The 19,980-nt window shown below is 47.7% G+C and overlaps 1 protein-coding gene across 1 annotated transcript; it reads left to right on the top strand.

Moving 5' to 3' along the window:
• The first annotated feature begins 134 nt into the window (after positions 1–134).
• LOC144733190 (E3 ubiquitin-protein ligase TRIM11-like) lies at positions 135–19,308 on the top strand. Its single transcript, XM_078614983.1, has 7 exons — positions 135–371; positions 527–712; positions 1,190–1,285; positions 11,808–12,041; positions 12,551–12,573; positions 13,207–13,310; positions 16,808–19,308. Exons 1-7 carry the CDS (start codon positions 135–137, stop codon positions 17,296–17,298), a joined length of 1,371 nt encoding a protein of 456 aa, XP_078471109.1. The 3' UTR covers positions 17,299–19,308.
• The last annotated feature ends 672 nt before the right edge of the window (positions 19,309–19,980 follow it).

Below are 19,980 nucleotides of genomic sequence, written 5' to 3'. Positions count from 1 at the left end.
CAGCGTCACCTGAACAGAACACATATCGTCAATTATATTCAACATCTCAAGAGATTATGAACGTAAAAGCATTGTTTTAAAATATATTTTTCCGAGTGATAGGCAGCGACTAACTTTGGGTGCATCCTCGGGTCATGGCGAGCATAGCTCCTGCTGAGAACGTGGACCGTGAGTTGACCTGCACCATCTGCCTTGATACGTTTGACTGCCCCTCCACGCTCAGCTGCGGCCACTCGTTCTGCCTCCAGTGCCTGGAGGACGCCTGGAAGGAGGTAGACTTCTATTGCTGCCCGCAGTGCCGCAAGACCTTCCCTCGACGACCCCAGCTGACCAGGAACGTGACGCTCGCCAACCTCATAGAGCAGCTGCGAGTGACTGAGACCATGGCTGCTGTTTCTGCTGCTCCTGCTGGTGTTGTTTTTTGTGAAAACTGCCCAGAAGGCAAGACGCCTGCAGTGAAGACCTGCCTCAAGTGCGACACATCCTTCTGCACGGAGCACCTCGCGCCTCACCTGGAGAATAAAAGTTTAATGACCACGTCTTGGTTTCACCAAATGTAAACCCTGAAGTCCGCAAGTGCAAGAGGCACAAAGAGGAGCTCAAGTTCTTCTGCAAGCAAGACCTCAGCCTCGTATGCAGGGACTGCATCATCACAGGAGACCACACGGGTCATAAGTTAATCACACTGGGAGATGAGCATCAGACACGGAAGGTGAGGCTCGCGTGGGTTTTGTGGGAGCCACTCAGGAGCGAATGAGAAAACCTGAGCTTAAAAAGTGCAACAACAACATACTCTTAGGTTTTTTTTGGTAAAGTCACGTAGGTAAAAATAAAAAATAAAAATAATAGAAATATAATTTTTCTTATTTTATTTTATTTCTATTATTATTTCTATTATTTTATTTTTTTATTTTTACCTACGTGACTTTATCGAAAAAACCTAAGAGTATGAATCCTTGCAGTCACGAAAGCTACAAATCTAGAATCAACAACAACATCTCATTAAATCAACACCATCAGGATGGGATGATTCTCTCTCCACGCTCTTTTTTCTTTCAAGCCGACTTCCTTGGACTCATTTATGGTGGGCAGTTATAGAACGATCACTGTGGAGGGCTTCGTGTGGAGTGGGGCTGAGAGGGAACAGCTCAGGGAGTGGAGTCTCCTCTGGTGACTTCGTCTCTTACAGAGTGGAGTCGGAGAAGAAACGCGAGCGGTGGAGGAGAAGAGGAGGAAGGCGGAGGCGTCCGTGGGACGGATGGAGGCCACTCGCAAGGTCGTGCAGGTACCACACGTGGGCTTTGTAACCCTGTGACCTCCACCTTGCGTGGAGTCTATGACTCTCTCCCTGTGAGGACAACTCCGTAGATTCAAGTGAACTTTGTTAGTCTTGAGTCAGTGTGTAAGAACTGTGCAGGATGTTGCATATAAAGGCTATGGGTGCTTGACATATAAATGAGAAAAAATGTCACATTTATATAATAAAAGTTCAAGTCTCTTGAGACTGCACAGCATTTAGCAGGTTAACTCCAATGACTGGCAATGGTTGAGATAAAATAAAGCAGACTGGAGCAACGACTGCATTGAATTAGGAACCAAAAATTAAACGAGAGAAGATTAAGATGAAATTACAGGAAATTGGCTGTCAAATGCTAGAATAAACACAAGAGACGCGACTTCAAGAGAGTAGGGAATGCTGGAAAACACTTTTGCTCTCATGGCACGCACCCAACTCTCAACTAACATAACATAGAGTCTGACTATTTAAAACATTTAAAATAGATTTTGCACGAATCGTGATGTATTAGTGATTAACTCTTAGTGCCGTACATTTTATCGGTCAGTATAATTAGTAATTGTCTACTTTTGATATGTCTTCAAGGATAGTGCTGTGAACCTGTTTGTATTTTCGCATGCAGAAGTATCCATTGTAATGCAGGGCAACAGGTCAGCTGCTGATATTCATAATAAAAAAACGTAGAGAATATTAGTAACAAAAACAGATAAGCAGATTAAACGTCTCCATCACATATCTGCCTCTGTATAAAAATCATGACAAAAAATGTACACATGCCATCAGCCCCACGACGTGGGAGTGCATCGTTTCAAAGTATTCGGTAAAAGCAAACTCTGGACTGATTTCCACACCCAGTGTCTCGGTATCAGAGTCAGGCTTGCTTGAGGTAATATTGATGTACTGCTCTTAGTTTACAGGCAAGGACCGTTTCGCAATGATACGGGTCCTAGTTAGATGCCAAATTATATAATACCAAACACAAACATAATAATTAGACTCGTTGCGGAGAATATAACAAAAAAATAAAATAAACAGACATTTTAATTTCCTTACACATTTGTCTCAACCTAATACATAAATTCGTAAACATCCCATCGGCTCCACAGTCTTTTGGGAGTGCATCATCTTAGCAGCATTGATTCCATAGCAGAAACGCTGGACTAGTTTATGCATCAAATAATTTTTTGTTGTCTGACAAAGATCCATATCACAGAGGGTCCTTGTCTATAGCATCTAGCAGTTCACCTTCGTTAATTCAAGCGAGCCTGACTCTGCTCATGAGACACTGCATGCCAAAACCGGTCCAGAGTTTACTCGCACTGAATGAATACAGTTATGCTCGAGTTTCAAGTAAATTTTAAGGTTGCAGAACTGCTACCGCAAATGTAAGCACTTTGACCGGGATCTCGACACCGGTCCATCGGCCGTGGGCGATTCTTGTGGCCCTCTGGGCATCAAGGGTTCACAGTCTGTGGCCAGCACAACGCATTTTCCCCGAAGCACAATTATTTTGGCCGACTGCTCAGACACGTCGGACACACCAGACCCCGGCCGTACAGGACATGCGGATGAGGTGTCTGGGCGGGGGATGTACGTATGGCTTGAGGTGTGATGGGTGGATGAACCAACAGTGACGCCCTGCCTGTATTCGCACGCACTGCCGCCATTTCTCCTCTATTTTTTCCTGAGGTCGTACCAAGTTGAGCCTCTATGGGGGGTTCATTTTCCCGTCCATACATTAGAAAAAAGGGGAGAATCTCATAGATGCGTGTGGGGCCATTCTATATGCCGCCAGGATCCCCGGGACATGCAAGTCCCAGTCTGTCTGGGCCTCATTAACCGCTTGACAGAGCACAGATGTTATGGTCCTGTTCAAGCATTCTACCATTCCATTCGTTTGAGGATGGTATGGCGATGTTCTAAATTTTCTTGTACCAAATGCGTCACACACTTCGCGCAACAGTTTAGACGAGAAATTTCGACCCTGGTCAGTGAGAAGCTGCTCTGGGGCACCCTTGTCTAACATGTGGCCGTGTAGGAATGCATCCGCAATGGATGCAGCTGTTTGGTCCGGCAATGGCCAAGCCATTGGCCACCGAGTAAAATACTCCACCCCCACCAGGAGAAACCTGTTCTCCTTTTGTGAACATGGAAAGGGTCCCAGGATGTCTAGCGCAACCAATTCATCGATTTGGGACACTGTGATGGACTGCAACAGGGGCTGATACCTTTGCAATGGGGCTTTCGGCGCACGCACTCCGTGCCACCTGCGACGAGGTGATGAACATCGGTCGACTTTCCTGGCCAATAAAAGTCCCGTTGCAAGGTCTGATGCCCAACGTGCAGCAGCTTAGTTTCATGCACGGCTCGCGTCAGCTTACCCCCCGCAGGGAAGTGGGGACCACTAGGCAATGATGGTGTCAAACCTCATCTTATTGCATTAACAGTCCTTCATGGAGAACAACCCGCGAGACTCCCGCAGAGGCAGGAGCATAGTGGTTTGTTTCCACGCACCGCCACAAAGCCAATAATAACTGTAATCCACCTGCAGCTGCCCCCATTCTGCATGCGTGAGCCCAAGTGCTGTCTCTATGTATAACCACCCTGGCTGGTTCTGCATCACTCAGTCAAGCTACGACCATTGGCAACCCAGCTGCGGTTGGTTTACACCGCCCAGCGCCCGACGCACATGCACACCGTTCTTCATGAGGCAACCGAGACAATGCATCCGCGTTACAGTGTCTTACACCTTTCCGATCGACTACCTGGAAGGATTATTCCTGCAGCATTTCTAGCCAGTGTGAGAGCTGGCCAGAAGGCTGGTCTACTCGCAGGAAGTACTGCAGAGCCGCATGGTCCATGCAGACCCCGAAGTCCCTGCCATATAAGTAAGGCTTATACTGCTGAATGAAGCAGACCATTGTCAGAAGTTCCCGGTGGGTAACACAACACCACTGCTCAGCCGGCGACAGGACGCGACTACCATATGCAATGGCCCTTTCAACCCCACCTTTCACCTCAGACAGGACAGCCCCTATACCTAGGTCACTGGCCTCCATGTCTAAAATAAAGGGCAGGGAGAAATCAGGATAAGCCAACGGAGGCGCATTGGAGAGGCGATCGCGTAGCGTAACAAATGCTTCCTCCTCCTCCCCCCATTTGACCTTCTGTTCTTTAGCAGTCAAAGCATGCAAGGGTTTTGCAATGGTCGCGAACCATGGAACAAACCGTCGGTAATAGGACGCAAACCCGACAAAACTGCACACTTCACCCACATACTTGGGGGTCGGTCAATCTGGTTCGCACACTGTTTTGTCGGGGTCCATAGCTATCCCGGAAGCGCTCACATTGTCGTCCAAATATCGTACCGAGGTTTGTAATACATTATATTTAGTGGGTTTCAATAAAAAAAAATAGCTGAATGTACCCTGGATAACACCACTCACAACAATTGCAAATGCTCCTCGACCGTGCGACCAAACACAATAACGTCATCCAAATAAATGAGGCATGAGTCCTATTGAAATCCTGCTAGAACTAGCTCCATAAGCCTCTGAAATGTGGTAGGCACTGAATGCAATCCCATGAGAATACAATTTAACTGATACAGTCCGTGAGGCGTTCGAAATGCAGTTTTTAGTTTAGATGATTCGTTCAGGGGTAATTGCCAATACCCTGACAATAAATCCAATGTCGAAAAAAATGAGCGCCTGACAACACATCCAGAGAATCGTCCACACGCAGAAGCCGATATGGCTCTGCCACCAAGACCTTGTTTAGTTTCCGAAAAAGGACGCAGAACCTTAGACTCCAATCCGATTTTTTCACCAGCATTATAGGGGCTCCCCAAGGTGCTGGTTGATGGTGAAATTATCAGCCGACAACATTTAATCCACCGCCAGTTGTACATGCTCCTTTTCTACAGGACTCATACGGTATGAGTTCTGGCGAATAGGAGCTGCGTCACCCGTATCAATATGGTGCTGCAGCAGCGATATACGGCCAATGTCAAACTTACCCTTACTAAAAACGTCCGAAAATTGCAGGAGCAACGACCGCAATTTGCCCCGTTGTGCCTCAAGCAAATCCGGATTTTCGTTCCATAGTGTTTCAGCCCATTTCCCATTCGACTCGGCCCTTTCTACCACCGCATCCACAATATCCATCGCCACCGAGTCAAACGCCTTGCAACACACAACCGTCGCGTGAGCCTGGACCACAGCCGTTCCCACACCTACATTTAACACGTACAGAATTGGCACCTGGCTCACCTGCAGGATCGTCTGCGTGCCCAACAGCGGAATCACACGGATCGCTGTGTTGGACAGTGTAAGGAGGACTCCTGCATCGAGGTCGGCTAAATGTATTCGTTTGCGGTAATGCAATGGGACCAACATTTGCATGCCTGGCAGAATCTATACCGATTCCCTAACCAAGGCCTGGAATTTTATGTTTGTATCTGACTCACTACGAATGGAGTAAGTAAATGTTTTTTTAACAATAGCTGCCCTGACAGCATTATAATGCATTTCTGGTCCATCAAAATATTAAGAGGCAATTTGCTCACAAAGTCGGTGCTCAATAGGCAAGGAACAGCCAGTGTCTTAGAAATCAAAACAGGCCCCGACATTGCAATTTCCCCAATCATTACACATGCCTCGACCTGCCCCATGATTCTCATGCTCCCACCGTTAGGCGCCACACACGCATTCACTACCGGAATTACTTAATGAGCATTTGACGGCAACATGTCATACAGAATTTTCGAGATAATGGTGGCCGAGGCACCAGTGTCGATCAAAACGCGCACCTTTACCCCTCAATGGAGCTGGCCACTGCTGATGTGTCTGCAGCAGCTGCCACCACCCAGAGAGCCAACCTTTCCATTCAATGCCCGACTTGGGCCACCCTCCTGACAACTAATGGATGTGAGTGAAAATGAAACTTGGAACACCGGATGCCCAAGATGCTTGAGGTGGTGTTTCGGCCCGGGTGTCTGGTGTGTCGCGACTTGCCTGCTGTGGCTGTGGAGCGGTCATTGGTGGGAAGGTGGATGCCGGCAATGTCGTCGTTGGTCGGGCGTCGCACCGGCATCTCCACGCGATGTGTCCCGGCTGTTTGCACTGGAAGCAGATGATGGCGGGACCCCACTTTGAAGGGGTCGCCTCCTCCCTCGGCCCCCAACCTCGAGGCCATCGCGATGTCTCCCCTTGCCGCTGAGCTCAGCCTTGCACCGCCACCGCCACCTTCTTCCCCTGCTCCGGATCCTCCTTTTTATATAAAAAATCACGTATCAAATGTCCCAAAAGTAGTAGCGCATTTATTCAAGTGTACCATTGCCGCGTCTGATATGTGCGTGCGAGCAACGTGAACATTTGGCGTAGCAGACGGAACAAAAACTGGAAAGTGTGCAAAGCAGCGGGGAAAGGCGCATCCTCGAAATGACACTGAGACTGAAAGAGGGACACGTGGATGAGAGGACATGGACAATAACGAGACATCATTCACTGTTTATGTACGTGTGTTGAAATTCTTTCGCACCGTACGTGGCCAACCGTGCTCATTGGATGTGTGGGGGGGGGATGGACAACGCACTAAACACAAAAAGCAGTTCTAAAGAAATTAGTTTTCGCTCTCCGCTGACCGGACTGTTGAGGCTTTGCCAAACACGGGCTCATCTGCCCATGCCACCACTCGAAGGGACTGGTGCATGCTTTCATGTGCCTGCAGGCACCTGGCCACCCACAGATAGGTCTGCGCCTCCTTCTCCATGATGAGCAATATGACTCCCATCTCCTGCGCCAACATCAGCATCTTCTTCATGGCTAGTGAGTCCAGTGCTGTCTTGTCCAATCGCAGGTATGCCGCCTGCCCGAGTGCCATCAACACGCTATGGTAAGCGAGGGGCATCTCAGCCTCTTCCCGCCTCCGCTGCAGGAACTTCCTCTGTCTTTTGGATGGAGTATCTCCCCATATGCCTGTTGAAGAGTGTCCGTTCGTCCTTCAGGCATGGCTCAGAACGCCGCGAGGGCATCGTCATCAAGGGCGGTCAGCAAAGCCCTCAGTGCTTCCCCCTCTGTCCAAGCTATTTCTTTATAAGCTGCCTCAAACTTACGGGTGAAAGTGGCCCAGTCACCTCCTGCTGCCATAAACTCGTTGACGGGAGTCATCCGTTGTGGACGTCCGCTGCTCTCTCTTGTGCCGAGGGAGCTGCAGCTGAATGGCGGCTGTCGATTGTGTTGTTTCCACCGTGGGAGCGATGGCGGCCGTCGATCGTGCAGATCCCGCAACTCCCCCTCTCGCCGCAGCCACGCCCAACTGCAAGATGAGCTGTGCGACTGCCGCCAATAGTTGGTCCAGCCATCCCACCACCTCGCTCCACCCCTCCGTGATTTTTGGCTGCTATCGTTCGGCCCCCTCCCTCCTCATTGCCGCCACAGATTCTTCTTCACCTACGGGGTTGCTGACCGAGACCCTGCCTCCTTTGGCTGACTGAAGGGGGGTCTTCTCCTCGTCCTCTCCCTTGTTTCAGGTGGCTTTTATCTCTAGTTATAATGTGACACGATGATACCACCCTACTTCTGACACCAGTTGTAACGACTCCAGGAGACACTACTCTTGTGATGATCTTTATTGAAGACACCTTCACATGACAGGCGAAGACGCCGACTCCATCAGCAGCTTCAAGCCTCTCCTCTCGACCCATTTTATCCCCAGCGTGGCCTATCCCTTGACCTTCGGCCATGACCCTTCTCCAGAACCTTCTGGATGGCTCTCGGCCCCTGATCCGCACCTGCTCCCTTCTCTCAATTTGCCACATCCCCTATTCTCGATCCTTTTCCTAGACCCCAAAATCCTGTCATTACCTCCTGTTGCCCCTAGTCTTTTCCCATGCTAACTCCCTTGTCATTACTTCCTGTGACAGCTAATCCCCTGTACTGTTTTTACACATATTTGGTAGTTTTGTTAAAAAAGACGTTTAGGATGAAGGTATCCAGGGGGAACAAATTAGAGGTGAGTGGGCGGCCAGGTGGTATAATGGAACAAGAGGCTAGGTGGTCGATGATTTCACAGGAGTCAAATATAGGGAGTATGGCGGCTTGGACTATATTATTACTGGCCATATGATCAATGTGGAGGACAAGATAACACCTAGATACTTAAAGTTATTGACCTGCTCAATGGGAATCCAGCGACAATGTCTTCTTCTTCTTTAGTGCTGCCTAACGGCGTGTGCGACTTCACGATGATATTGGTCCCGGTCTAGCACGGCGTGTAGAGTTTGTGCTGTTGTTAATTGTAGCCATGTTTTGATGTTACTGAGCCATGTCGTTTTTGGCCGTCCTGGTCGTTTTTTCCCTTCGATTTTTCCTTCCAGGATTAGCTTTAATAGCTGGTATTTATGGTCGTTTCGGGCAATGTGGCCTAGGTAGTAACACTTCCTGCTAATGATGGTCTTCAGCAGTTGCCTGTCAGTGCCCATATCTTGCAGAACTTGTGTATTGGTGGTTTTGGCTGTCCATGGGATTTTCAGCATTCTTCGATACAGCCACATCTCGAAAGCTTCGAGCCTTTTTGTTGCTGTTATTGTCAGTGTCCACGTCTCAACTCCGTACAGCAAAATTGACCAGATGTAGCATTTCAGTGTGCGCAGTTTCAGTGATGTACTCAAGTTGCGGTCTGCAAGGAGTGTTTTCCATTTAATAAATGCTTGCCTTGCTTGTTCAATTCTGCTCTTGATTTCGACTTCATGGTTCAACTGATCGTCAATGATTACACCAAGGTATTTAAATCGGTGTACTTGTTCCAATTTTTCGCTACCAAGCTTGATTGTTATTTCGCTTGTAGTTCGGCTGACCTTCATAACCTTTGTTTTCTTTTTATTAATTCGTAAGCCCCATATTTGACTCTCTGTGGCAACCTCGTCCAAGATTTGTTGTAGGTCTTGTTCCGAATCGGCCAGCAGTGCAGTGTCGTCGGCATACCTGATGTTGTTGATGTATTGTCCATTGACTTTAATACCAATGTTTTTATCTGCTAGTGTTCGATCAAAAATCTGCTCCGAGTAGATGTTGAAAAGACTGGGTGAAAGTGGGCAGCCTTGTCGTACACCTTTTTGTATTGGTGTTGGGTCTGTCAATTCGTTGTCATATCGGAGTTGGGCTGTTTGCTTCCAATAAAGAGCAATGATGAAGTTGATGTCGTTTTTATCTAGTCCCAGTTGTTTTAATAGAGCTGCTAGTCGGTCGTGGTCGACTGAGTCAAAGGCTTTCTCGTAATCTATGAAGCAGATGTACACTTCTTTCTGATGTTCGTAGCATCGCTGTAGTAGTATCTGTAGACAGAAGATTGCTTCTCTTGTGCCTAGTCCTTTGCAGAAGCCAAACTGTGTGTTCTTCAATGCATTTTCGCATGTGGAGCGTATGCGCTGTTGGATCACCTTCAGGAAGACTTTCAGCACGTGGCTCATCAAGCTTATCAGTCTGTAGTCCTCGCATTTCCGGCTTGTTGCTTTCTTTGGTATGGCCACAAAGATGGATTGTAGCCAGTCGGATGGAATTTTATTGCCATTGTATATTTGATTGTACCAATTAGTCAGTTGTCGTATGTTGTTACTGTCTAATAGTTTGAGCAATTCTACATGGATTGTGTCGGGCCCGCACGCTTTGCCTGACTTAGCTGTTTTGATTGCATGTTCTACTTCTGATGTTAAAATGTGTAAAGCGTCTTTCGACATCTGTTGGTCTTTTTCTGCAGGTGTTCTCATGGCGCCATAGAGCTTGTGTATATAGTTTGTCCAGGTGTCCATTTTGTTGTTTATTTAGGATTGGTTGGTTGTTGTCCGCATACAAGGTAGCTGTTGGGGCTGGTCTGTAGATGTTACCAGCTTCTTTGAGCTTCTTGTGCAGAGTAAAATTGTCATGTTTTTTAATTAGTTCTTCAATCTCGGCGCATTGTTCTTCCATCCACTTTTCTTTTGCCTGTCGGATTGCTTCTCTGATCTTCTGTTGCATTTGTTTGTACTTCTCCAAGTTGTTGTTTTTGTACATTCTTCGTTGGCTCATTAGATCGAGAATACAATGTGTCATCCATCGTTGTTTCTTTTTCAGTGGCTGATGTCCCAGCATGACTTCTGTTGTTTCTGTGATGCATTGTTTGAACGAGCGCCAGTACTCCTGAACATCTGCTGTTTCTGTTGTTATTGAGCGGATGCTATCGTTGAGATGTTGCTGTACTTGTCTTTTATCGGCGCTGTTCTTCAGTTTCTCCAGGTCTGCTCGTCTCGTCTTTGTACATTGTATTGATCGCAATTTGAGTCTTATTGTAGCTGTTACTGGGTTATGATCTGACGATATATCGGCTCCAGGGTAGGTTTTTGCTGTAATCACACTGGACTTAAACCTGATGTTAATTAGGATATAATCGATTTGGTTCCTGACGATGTTGTTGTCGGAGTCTTGCGGCGAGGTCCACGTGTACAGTCGTCGAGGTGGTAATTGGAACCACGTGTTAGCAATACTGAAACGTTCTTCTTGGCAGAATTGAACCAGTCTGTCGCCTCGTTCATTCCTTGTTCCTAGTCCGTGTTCTCCGACAATGTTCTGCATTCGACCGTGGCCAACCTTGGCATTGAAATCGCCGAGGATTATAGTGATGTCTTGCTTCTTCAGCGGCTTCAGCGTGTTGGTTAGTTGCTCATAGAACGATTCGATTTCATGATCTTGTTTATCTGCTGTTGGAGCATAAACCTGTAGAATGTTCACGTTGACTTTGTTGCCTGCTAATTGTAGTAGTGCTATTCGTTCTGATACTGGGGTAAAGTTGTTGACTTTATTCGCTAATTTCTTGTGTACTATAAAGGCGACACCGTATGTTTGTTTGGTGTTTTCTTCTCCTCCGGAGCAGAAGATGTGGTGTTCGCTCGATATAAACTTTTTTGTTCCAGGCCATTTAGTTTCGCTTAGACCGATTATGTTGATTTTAAGTCGATCCATTTCTTGTATGACATTGGCTAGTTTTCCTGCTTGAAGTAAACTTCTAACGTTCCAAGTTGCTACTTTGAAAGGGTTCTTTGACACAAGCTCGGAGATTCTTAGCACCCCTGTCCTATTTAAAGGACGCCGATACTCAGGGCCTTTGTTGATTTTGCTTGTCATCATTGAAGTTTTCAAGGGAGCAATAATCCAAGTAGTTTCCCGTTGCTTTCTTGGATCACCATTTATTTGAAAAGGTCATGTGGGGACCTTTCGAAACGGGTTTTGTCTGACGTCTCCACTGAAGTCTTCCCGCCTTGGGTGACCCTTCTGAGAGCACTAGGCTCTCGACGGTATAGCGATCAGCTTCTCAGACGTACACAAACTCTCTCGCCGCGTTAAGGCACCGTTTCTCGAGAGAGCGCGACAATGTCAAGGCAGGGAAAACTAGGTTTGAAGTTTCCAGAAAACAATGTGACTTTGTTCTTTACAGAATGGTATATGAGTTGATAGAATGCATCCCACGCCCCTTGCAGAATTCCATGGTCCAGTCCAAGGCTCGCATCTCAGGCGAGTTCACCCGCATGAGGGCGACGCTGGATGAGGACGAGAGGGCAGCTCTGGACTGCGTGGACGTGAAGGGGCGTGAGCTGCTGTCCCAGATCGAGGAGAACATCGCTCATTACGAGCGCGAGATCAGCGAGCTCCAAGCAGAAGCCACGCGCCTGCACGCTCTGCAGGAGGAGAGGGACTCGCTCACGTTCCTGCAGGTAGAGCGCTCACGGAGCCAGGGCGAGTGCCCAGTTCGCGTGTTCATTACATTTATAAACGAGACACATGCGATGTAACACAAAGCACAGGATAACGCAACTTGTATCGTCAACACAACCCATAGCACATGCATTCTGAAATTAAATGTATAATCAATTTCACCAACGTGGATTTGTATATTATATGTTCACCCTGTTAAACTATAGACTCTGCTAACGCGACGCTCTGGCTGTAATTCACCCTCACAGTGCGTACTTATTTTGAATGTTGGTTCACAATCACTGCTAATCGATATCGAGTGCTACGGACGCCTCTTCCCATGACATCGGGTACTGAGTGGCAACTGTTTGGGAGGCCACACCTTGCTGATGAAAACCATCGAGTTCACAACCAACAACACTGGGATACGCGAATGGCTGAGCGTAGCCTCATCGCGTCTACCAATCACCGTGTGATTAACGTGGCTGAAGGTGAACTGACTCGCGCCCCCTGTGTCTGACTCCTGCAGGTTCACCTGAAAGAGACAAACCGGTATGGACTCATGAAGTCACACAGATTAACACACGGGGTGACGCCTTGTGTGGGACATTGGTTGCGTGATGATGATGATGTGTGGTATGATCCTGTGAGTGATAGTATATGTTGATGCTGTGTGATGATGTTGTGCATGATGATGATAATGTGTGGTATGATGCTGTGTGAAATGATACTAAATGATGGGACCTTTTTGCCAGTATGATAGTATGAAAAATAAGAATAGGTTTTACCCTTTCTGGCAATAAAACAGTTGTTAAGATATTCAAGCAGCAATTCGACACGTACTTGTGATGAACCTGCAAACAAACATGCTCACTGGTCGCCTTTTGGCGTTCTCTGGTCTGACACTGGTGAGACTCGGCCATAAAGAAAGCCGTCTGTTCTAGGCCAATCAGTTTCAAAGGCATTGCATCATATATATTTATCTGAGAATGTTTGTTTGCATTTAAACCACAAGTAGGTATGGTTAATGCAGATTGTATTCCTTACAAAAGGTTTCTATTTGGTGTTTGAACATCAGAGCACCTAGTTTATTGCCAGAAAGGGCAAAAATTATTCTTATTTTTCATGAGATGATGCTGTGTTACACACGGGTTGTGTGAGTCACTGCTGGTTCTGGTCTCACAGGAGAGACGCTCAGAAGGGATCTCTACCTTCATCTCCCAGTGAAAAAGACATCGCCTCGATCATCACCCTGCAGGGAGCTGTGGTCAACCTGCTGGCATTCATGTGTGAGTTCCACGGACTCTTGCTACGTGTGCATCTGTTATTGTGCACATAATTGCGCTTGTACATGTATGTTGTAGAGCGGTAGTGTCGTGGTTAGTGCATTGTGCTACGAACCTGGCGTCCCGAGTGTGAATTCCGCTCAAGGCCAACACCAGTGATGGGTTATCTGAACCGGTCCTGGACCTACCTTAGGTCGACTCAGCCTCAAATGAGTACCTGGTGCGGTGTGTAAACATCACCACTGGTGGAGACAAAGGCGGCCTGACGTGGTGCTGGCCACTCACCCCCTCGTGTGCCATGCGGGCCTTCATTGACACTTACTAACAGAACTTGCCCTTAAAGTCAGTTGAGGATATACGGAGGTATCGTATCTTTGTAATAGTGTATAGATCTATATTGAACTTCTTTCACTCCAACCATGCTAACCGGAGGTGCATGGGTTCATGGATGAGCGAGAGTAAGTACGGATGTCCAGTGAAGGTGGGATGGTTTGTGCACTGATATACAAACATGGTCACCAACAGACTATTCACGGCCCTGGCTAACATCAGTGGTGAGTGTATTCAAAACCAATTTTGGAGATCTCCTAGGTCCACTCAGCCTTAATGAGTACTTAGTACGTCTTGTAAAGATCGCCACTGCAGACACAAAGGCTGCCTGTAGGATTTGTACAGGTCAATTATAAAAACACCCAGGACCCCATTCAAACCCAAAGTGGCATGGTCTCAGCTAGCTGATGAAAGTTGCAAGCGAGAATTTCATCATCGCTTGTGGCTGTGGTTGGCATCGCCCCCCAATCTTCCAGATGTCGAGGGGAAATGGGCGATGTTAAGGACTTTGGTTCATGCAGCTGCAATGGCTGCTTTGGGTACACGGTTCAGACCTCCCCAGAGACCATGGCTGACAGAGGTGTTCCGGATGGCTGAGAAAAGGCGACAAGCCCACTCTCATAGGTTTACAGCATCCCACGTCAGAGAATGAGGAGGCTTACCACAGCCTTCGCTCGGAGGTTCAGAGAGCCGTGAGGTGCTGCAAGGATGGGTGGTGGTCGCGGGTTGCTGATGAGATGGAGTCTGTCTCAATGGCCTGCGATCCCAAATCGCTCTTTAACTCCATCAAAAAGTTACCTGCAGCACCACACCTATTACCATCATTAGGGGAAAGAACGGTGATCCAATCTCTGACCCCAGGATCCGGTTTGCAGATTTGCTGAGCATTTTTGTGAGGTCCTCGGGGAGGGACAATCCCTCAGCCTGGAAAACATCGTACGACAAAGTGGAGATGACCCTGCTGAGGCTGCGGTGTCTCAAATATTAAAAGAAGAAGTCACCCTTTGTGAGTGGCTGGCTGAGGTGCCATCTATTGGGGAAGTACTGAAGGCGATCCAGAGTCTGAGACCAGGAAAGATACCGGGCAGAGATAATCTCCCAAGCAAAATGCTGAGGGAGGATGGCGTTTGTGCACAGACTGCCCTACATGACATCATAACAACAGTCTGGACCACTGGATGGGTTCCACAGGATTGGAAGGATGCCCTGGTGGTCCCCTTTTTTAAGAAGGGGGACCGCACAGACTGTAACAACTACAAGGGCATCTCACTCCTCAGTGTGCCGGGACAGGTTCTGGCAAGGATTATTCAACATCGCCTTGCCAGGCACGCTGAGGAGAGGCTTGCGGAGCCCCAATAAGTTTTCAGGAAATGGCGGTCCTGCACAGATGCATCAGCCAGTCATCTCAGTCAGTCGACCCGTGGCACCTGGATCTGTCCCGTGACCTCCTGCCAGCGGACGTTCGACACTTCACGTGGCCTCAACGTGCACATAGCCTGGCACAAGCGTCGGGGTGACATCACCACCACTTAGTGGCGATTTGCGGTTGTTGTTGTTTTTCACAGAAACATTATGGCTGCGATTTTTAGGATTCATTATTAGTCCTTGAGGCTGCGATTTCCAGACTCAGACACAGTTAGGATTCTTAGGGTTCAGTGTTAATGCCTAAAGCTCTCAGAATCAAAGGCACCTTTAGGATTCTGTGTTAATATTCAGAGGTTTATCAGACAAACAGCCAAGGGCTTCACCCTGGTTGACCGTGTAAATCACTGCATAGGAAAAAGGTAAATTACTATAGATCATGTATCAATATACCGACACATTAACATATACTGTAGCACACACAGATGAGTGTAAATCACTATTACAAGAGGTCTATTAACACTCCACGTGTGTACGATTGAGTGAGGATGCTGTTGCTAATTTGCGTGTGAGTCTTTGACACACACACGCTTTGCTGATATTCTTAGGATTAATAATTATTAGTGCTTGAGGCAGCGAGATACAGACACCTTGAGGATTATTATGGTTCAGTGTTACAGCCTGAAGCTCTCAAGGTAACTTTAAGTTGTATTAGACAGCCAGACCAAGGCATAACCTGATTTGCCCGTGTAAATCACTACACAGGCAACACACAAGTTAATTACAAAAGAACACGTATCAATATATACCGATACGTTTATATAGACAGAGATCCCTCGTATAGCTTTAACGGACTGTTGGGGCAAGTGCTCTTAGCTCGCACCTATGAAGGCCAGCACGGAACATGAGGGGTGGGTGACCAGCACCACGCCCGACCACCTTTGCCTCTCCAGTGGCAATGTTTACACACCGCACCAGGTACTCATTTAAGTCTCAGTCGACCTAGGGGAGACCCAGGACCGATTCCGATAATCGTCACTAATGTTGGCCGTGAGCAAGATTCAAATTGGGGTCACTGCGCTAAGCACTGTGCTACCGCTCTCCGCGACCATTAATCAATGTTTATGAATAGCACACACACACACACGAGTGCACATCACTACAGTACTGCTGCGCTACGAACCTGGCGACCTGAGTTCGATTCCCGCTCACGGCCAACACCAGCGGTGGATTATTTCAACCGGTCATGGGCCTCCGCTGGGTCGACTCAGCCGGGTTTTCCTGGATGTTTCTGTTGCGTGTCGTCACTTTAAGATGTTCTTTGTTCATGTTTTTTTGTCTGTTGCCGTGACGCCCGAGTCAAGAGCCGCTTGGCTCACAGGGATATACCTAATAAATTAAACAGAAACTGAGTCGCTGGTTCGGTGTGTAAACGTCACCACAGGGGAGACAAAGGCGGCCGGGAGTGGTGTTGGCCAACCCCACCCCCTCGTGTGCCGTGCCGGCCTCCACATGTGCTCACCAAAAGCACTTGCTCCTACAGTCCGTTAAAGGTTACACAGGAGATCGTTGTGTTTGTTGTACACACAGAGAGAAGCTGCGGCGGTGTTGATATCCACGCTGCACACGGTGTAGGGAGGCCTGACAAAGTGTCATTACTTATCATCACACCGATAGCTATACATTATGTTGTATAATGATGCTCATTATGAATTGCTCTATTGTAATGTATGTGCGTGGTAGTGCACGAGTGCTGTTGTTATAGCTGTGCTGTTGTTACACGGCGACTGTGATTATCGTTACTGCAGATGGACGCTCATCGAGTCTGGACCAAAACTCGGCCCACAACAAACTCCAGATTTCCTCGGATCTCAGGACGGTGACGCGGACCGCTGTCTCCCAGGGTCGCCCTGATCACCCACACCGCTTTGATCACTGGCCACAAGCCCTGTGCTCCGAGAGCTTCTCATCGGGTCAACACTACTGGGAGGTGGACGTGGGGGGTGCGGCGGGGGGCTGTGTGGTTGGAGTCGCGTACAGGACAATCGCACGCAAAGGGAGTGGTAAAGAATGCAGCCTGGGACAGAACGACTCATCCTGGATGTTATATAAAGATAACAACAGCCGCTCAGTTTGGCATGGTGGTGTAAAGAGCTCAGTTGCGGTGAGGGATCCTCCCCGGAGAGTCGGGTGTCACCTGCACTGGGAGTCGGGGCTGCTGTCGTTTTACCGCGCTGACTCAATGGAGCTGTTGTACTCTATTCACCACTCGTTTAGTCAACCGCTCTACCCGCACTGAGTGTGTGGGGTGATGGTGACTCAGTGAGGATTCTGGATCTGGGTCGTGCGTCCTTAGAGCACAGAGCGTGAGCAGCGCAGAGAAACGGGCACAACGCACAGACTCATGCACACAAAGACACAGATCCACCATGAGGCCTTAACAGACTGTTGGGGCAAGTGCTGGTAAGCGAACACCTATAAAGGCCGGCACGGCACTCGTAGGGGACGATCGCCAACACTACGCCAGGCCGCCTTTGTCTCCCCAGTGGTGACGTTTACACACTGCACCAGGAACTCATTTGAGGCTGAGTCGACCTTGAGAAGAATAAGGTTGGCCTGTGTTGTGCCCAGTGTAAGAAATTAAAGAAGAAGTACCCTCTACATGTCGTGTCCCGGAAGTCGCTCATTATATTTGTGGGAGTGGGTTGGTGTGTGTATGCCTATATATGTACGTGTCTTTGTTATTGTGTCTGTGTCTTCGTGTCTGTGTCTTTGTGTCTGTGTATGTACGTTCATTGTGTGTGTCTGGGCGTGGTTCTGGCCACCCACCCGCTCGTGTGCCAGTGCCAGCCTTCATAGTTGCAACTCGCTACTTACAGTACTTGCCCCAACAGTCTGTAAAGGCTACATGTGAGATATTTGTCTTTAGTGTATAGAGGGGCATGTGTGTAGTGTGGGGTGGAGCGGTGGTGCAGTGGTTACCGCATTGGTGGGGGAGGGCGGGGGGAGCCAAGGTTCTCTCTGACCCCATCGTCCGTCATATTGCACCGCACGCCGCATGGTGCTCAACGCCGAGAGTACGGAGTTCCACTGCGGGCAGGGCATAGATAGAGAGAAGTCACTTCTAGTATTAGTAGGAGGAGGTCTTTCACCACCAATATTATTCGTAATAAAAGTTTGATTTTATTTCTATTTTAAGTATCTGTTCTCAGACTTAGACATGCAGCCACAACCTTCGATTCATGGGATAACGCCTCCCTCTGCTGACAAAATAGGAACTGTGTTTTGACTCTGAAGTGGGTTAAAGTAATTAAGCGCCTGATATATATCTACAGTGAAGATCTACCTTACACTACAACACGACTAATATTGTCTCAACACGCATTAATAACACACAGACACTGTGTGGTATTACAGGGATAATGACAACGCAAACTCCAAATATACAGCAGCTTTCAGGGTCGGAATCAACCCACAACCTCCTGCATACATAGCGAGGGAGTTAACATCTCCTAACGTGATACACCAATCCGGTTTGAACCCAACCTCAAATCGCAGGCTGTTTAGCAACGCGTAGATTATTTGAGACGCATTGATTATATTGTGCCAGTTGTGTAATTGTGTGAACGTTAATCGCATTGTGTTCTGGGCTGTGTGTGAGATTTCTATTTGCTCCATTGCTGGCATGGGTTTGACTTCTTTTGCTATTTTTCACTTTTGTGATCCAGGTCACTCTTGTTAATGAGACGCATCCTGATCTCCTGAGTTCTCACCTCGTTGAACTGAACTTCAACTCAACTCGATCATCATCATCAGCAGAAGTACCATCAGCAGCAGAATTAGTAACAGGAGCAACAGCATCAGCAGTGGTAGCTCCATCGTTAGCATCATCATCAGTTTCAGGAATGGGACCAGCAGCATCAATAATACTAAATAATTATCAGCAGTAACATAATCAACAGTAGCAGCAGAACCATCACCATTACCATCATCATTATCATCAACAGGAGTAGGACCAGCAGCATCAGCCATAATATAATAATTAGTAACAGTAACAGAATCATCGGTAGCAGAAGCAGCATCACTATCAGCACTCTTGCAAATGGTTAAACAAATCGACTTTAACACGGAAGCTTTCGCGACCAATATTTTCCATAATAAAGGTTTCTTGGGTTAGATCGCGGAAATATAGACTTGATTTTGTTCTGGGTTACCTGTGAATTGGAATCATATTGTATTCTGTGTCAAGGGTCAATGTATTCTGGATGAATAAAACATTTAATCTGAAAATCTATTTTCAAGATTGTCATCCAGGCTGTGATTGTGTCTCTCTCAGAGCTGAGGCTGACTGACTTGTGTTAACAGGCATGTTTGAGATAGTTACTGTTGTTTTTTTATATTATAAATCTACTGCTTACGCCTTCACAAGTAAGTGCTGTCTGTAGCCTTGGGCCACATTCCATGGCGCGTCTCGTGGTATTTATAGCAGCATTCTCAGTCGGTTTACTTGTTCCTCGTCACCGTGAGCTATGCTAATGAATGGATCCTGACTGATGGATGATGATGATGATAATAATAATGACTACGCTTGGTAATAATGGACACCGATCTCTCACCTGCACTCAACACTCTCTGACCCGACACATGCCACTCCCTGACCCACAACCCCCCAGCCATTTGGAGCCCCTCCCTCCCACCTGCACTCCAGATCCCCCACACACTCATCCAAACCACCCATTCACCCAACCTCTTTACCTCCTACCCGCCTGCCCACACCGATACATGCTCATTCATTCACTTGTTAATTATACTATCCTCACACTCTCCCACCCGCCCACCTACTGTATTCACCTGTCCACCCACTCACCATTCCACCTCATATTTATTCAAGCGCCAACACCTGGCTGATCTCCCTCCCACTTGATCACCTGCCCACTCGCTCACTCACTCACCTACGCACACGATCATCCTCCCACCCTCT

The sequence above is a fragment of the Lampetra planeri genome, chromosome 45 (genome assembly GCF_965212315.1).
Source record: "Lampetra planeri chromosome 45, kcLamPlan1.2.h2, whole genome shotgun sequence".
Lineage (NCBI taxonomy): Eukaryota > Metazoa > Chordata > Hyperoartia > Petromyzontiformes > Petromyzontidae > Lampetra > Lampetra planeri.
The sequence above is the reverse complement of the archived record's forward strand: the minus strand, read 5'-3'. Positions and strand labels throughout refer to the sequence as shown.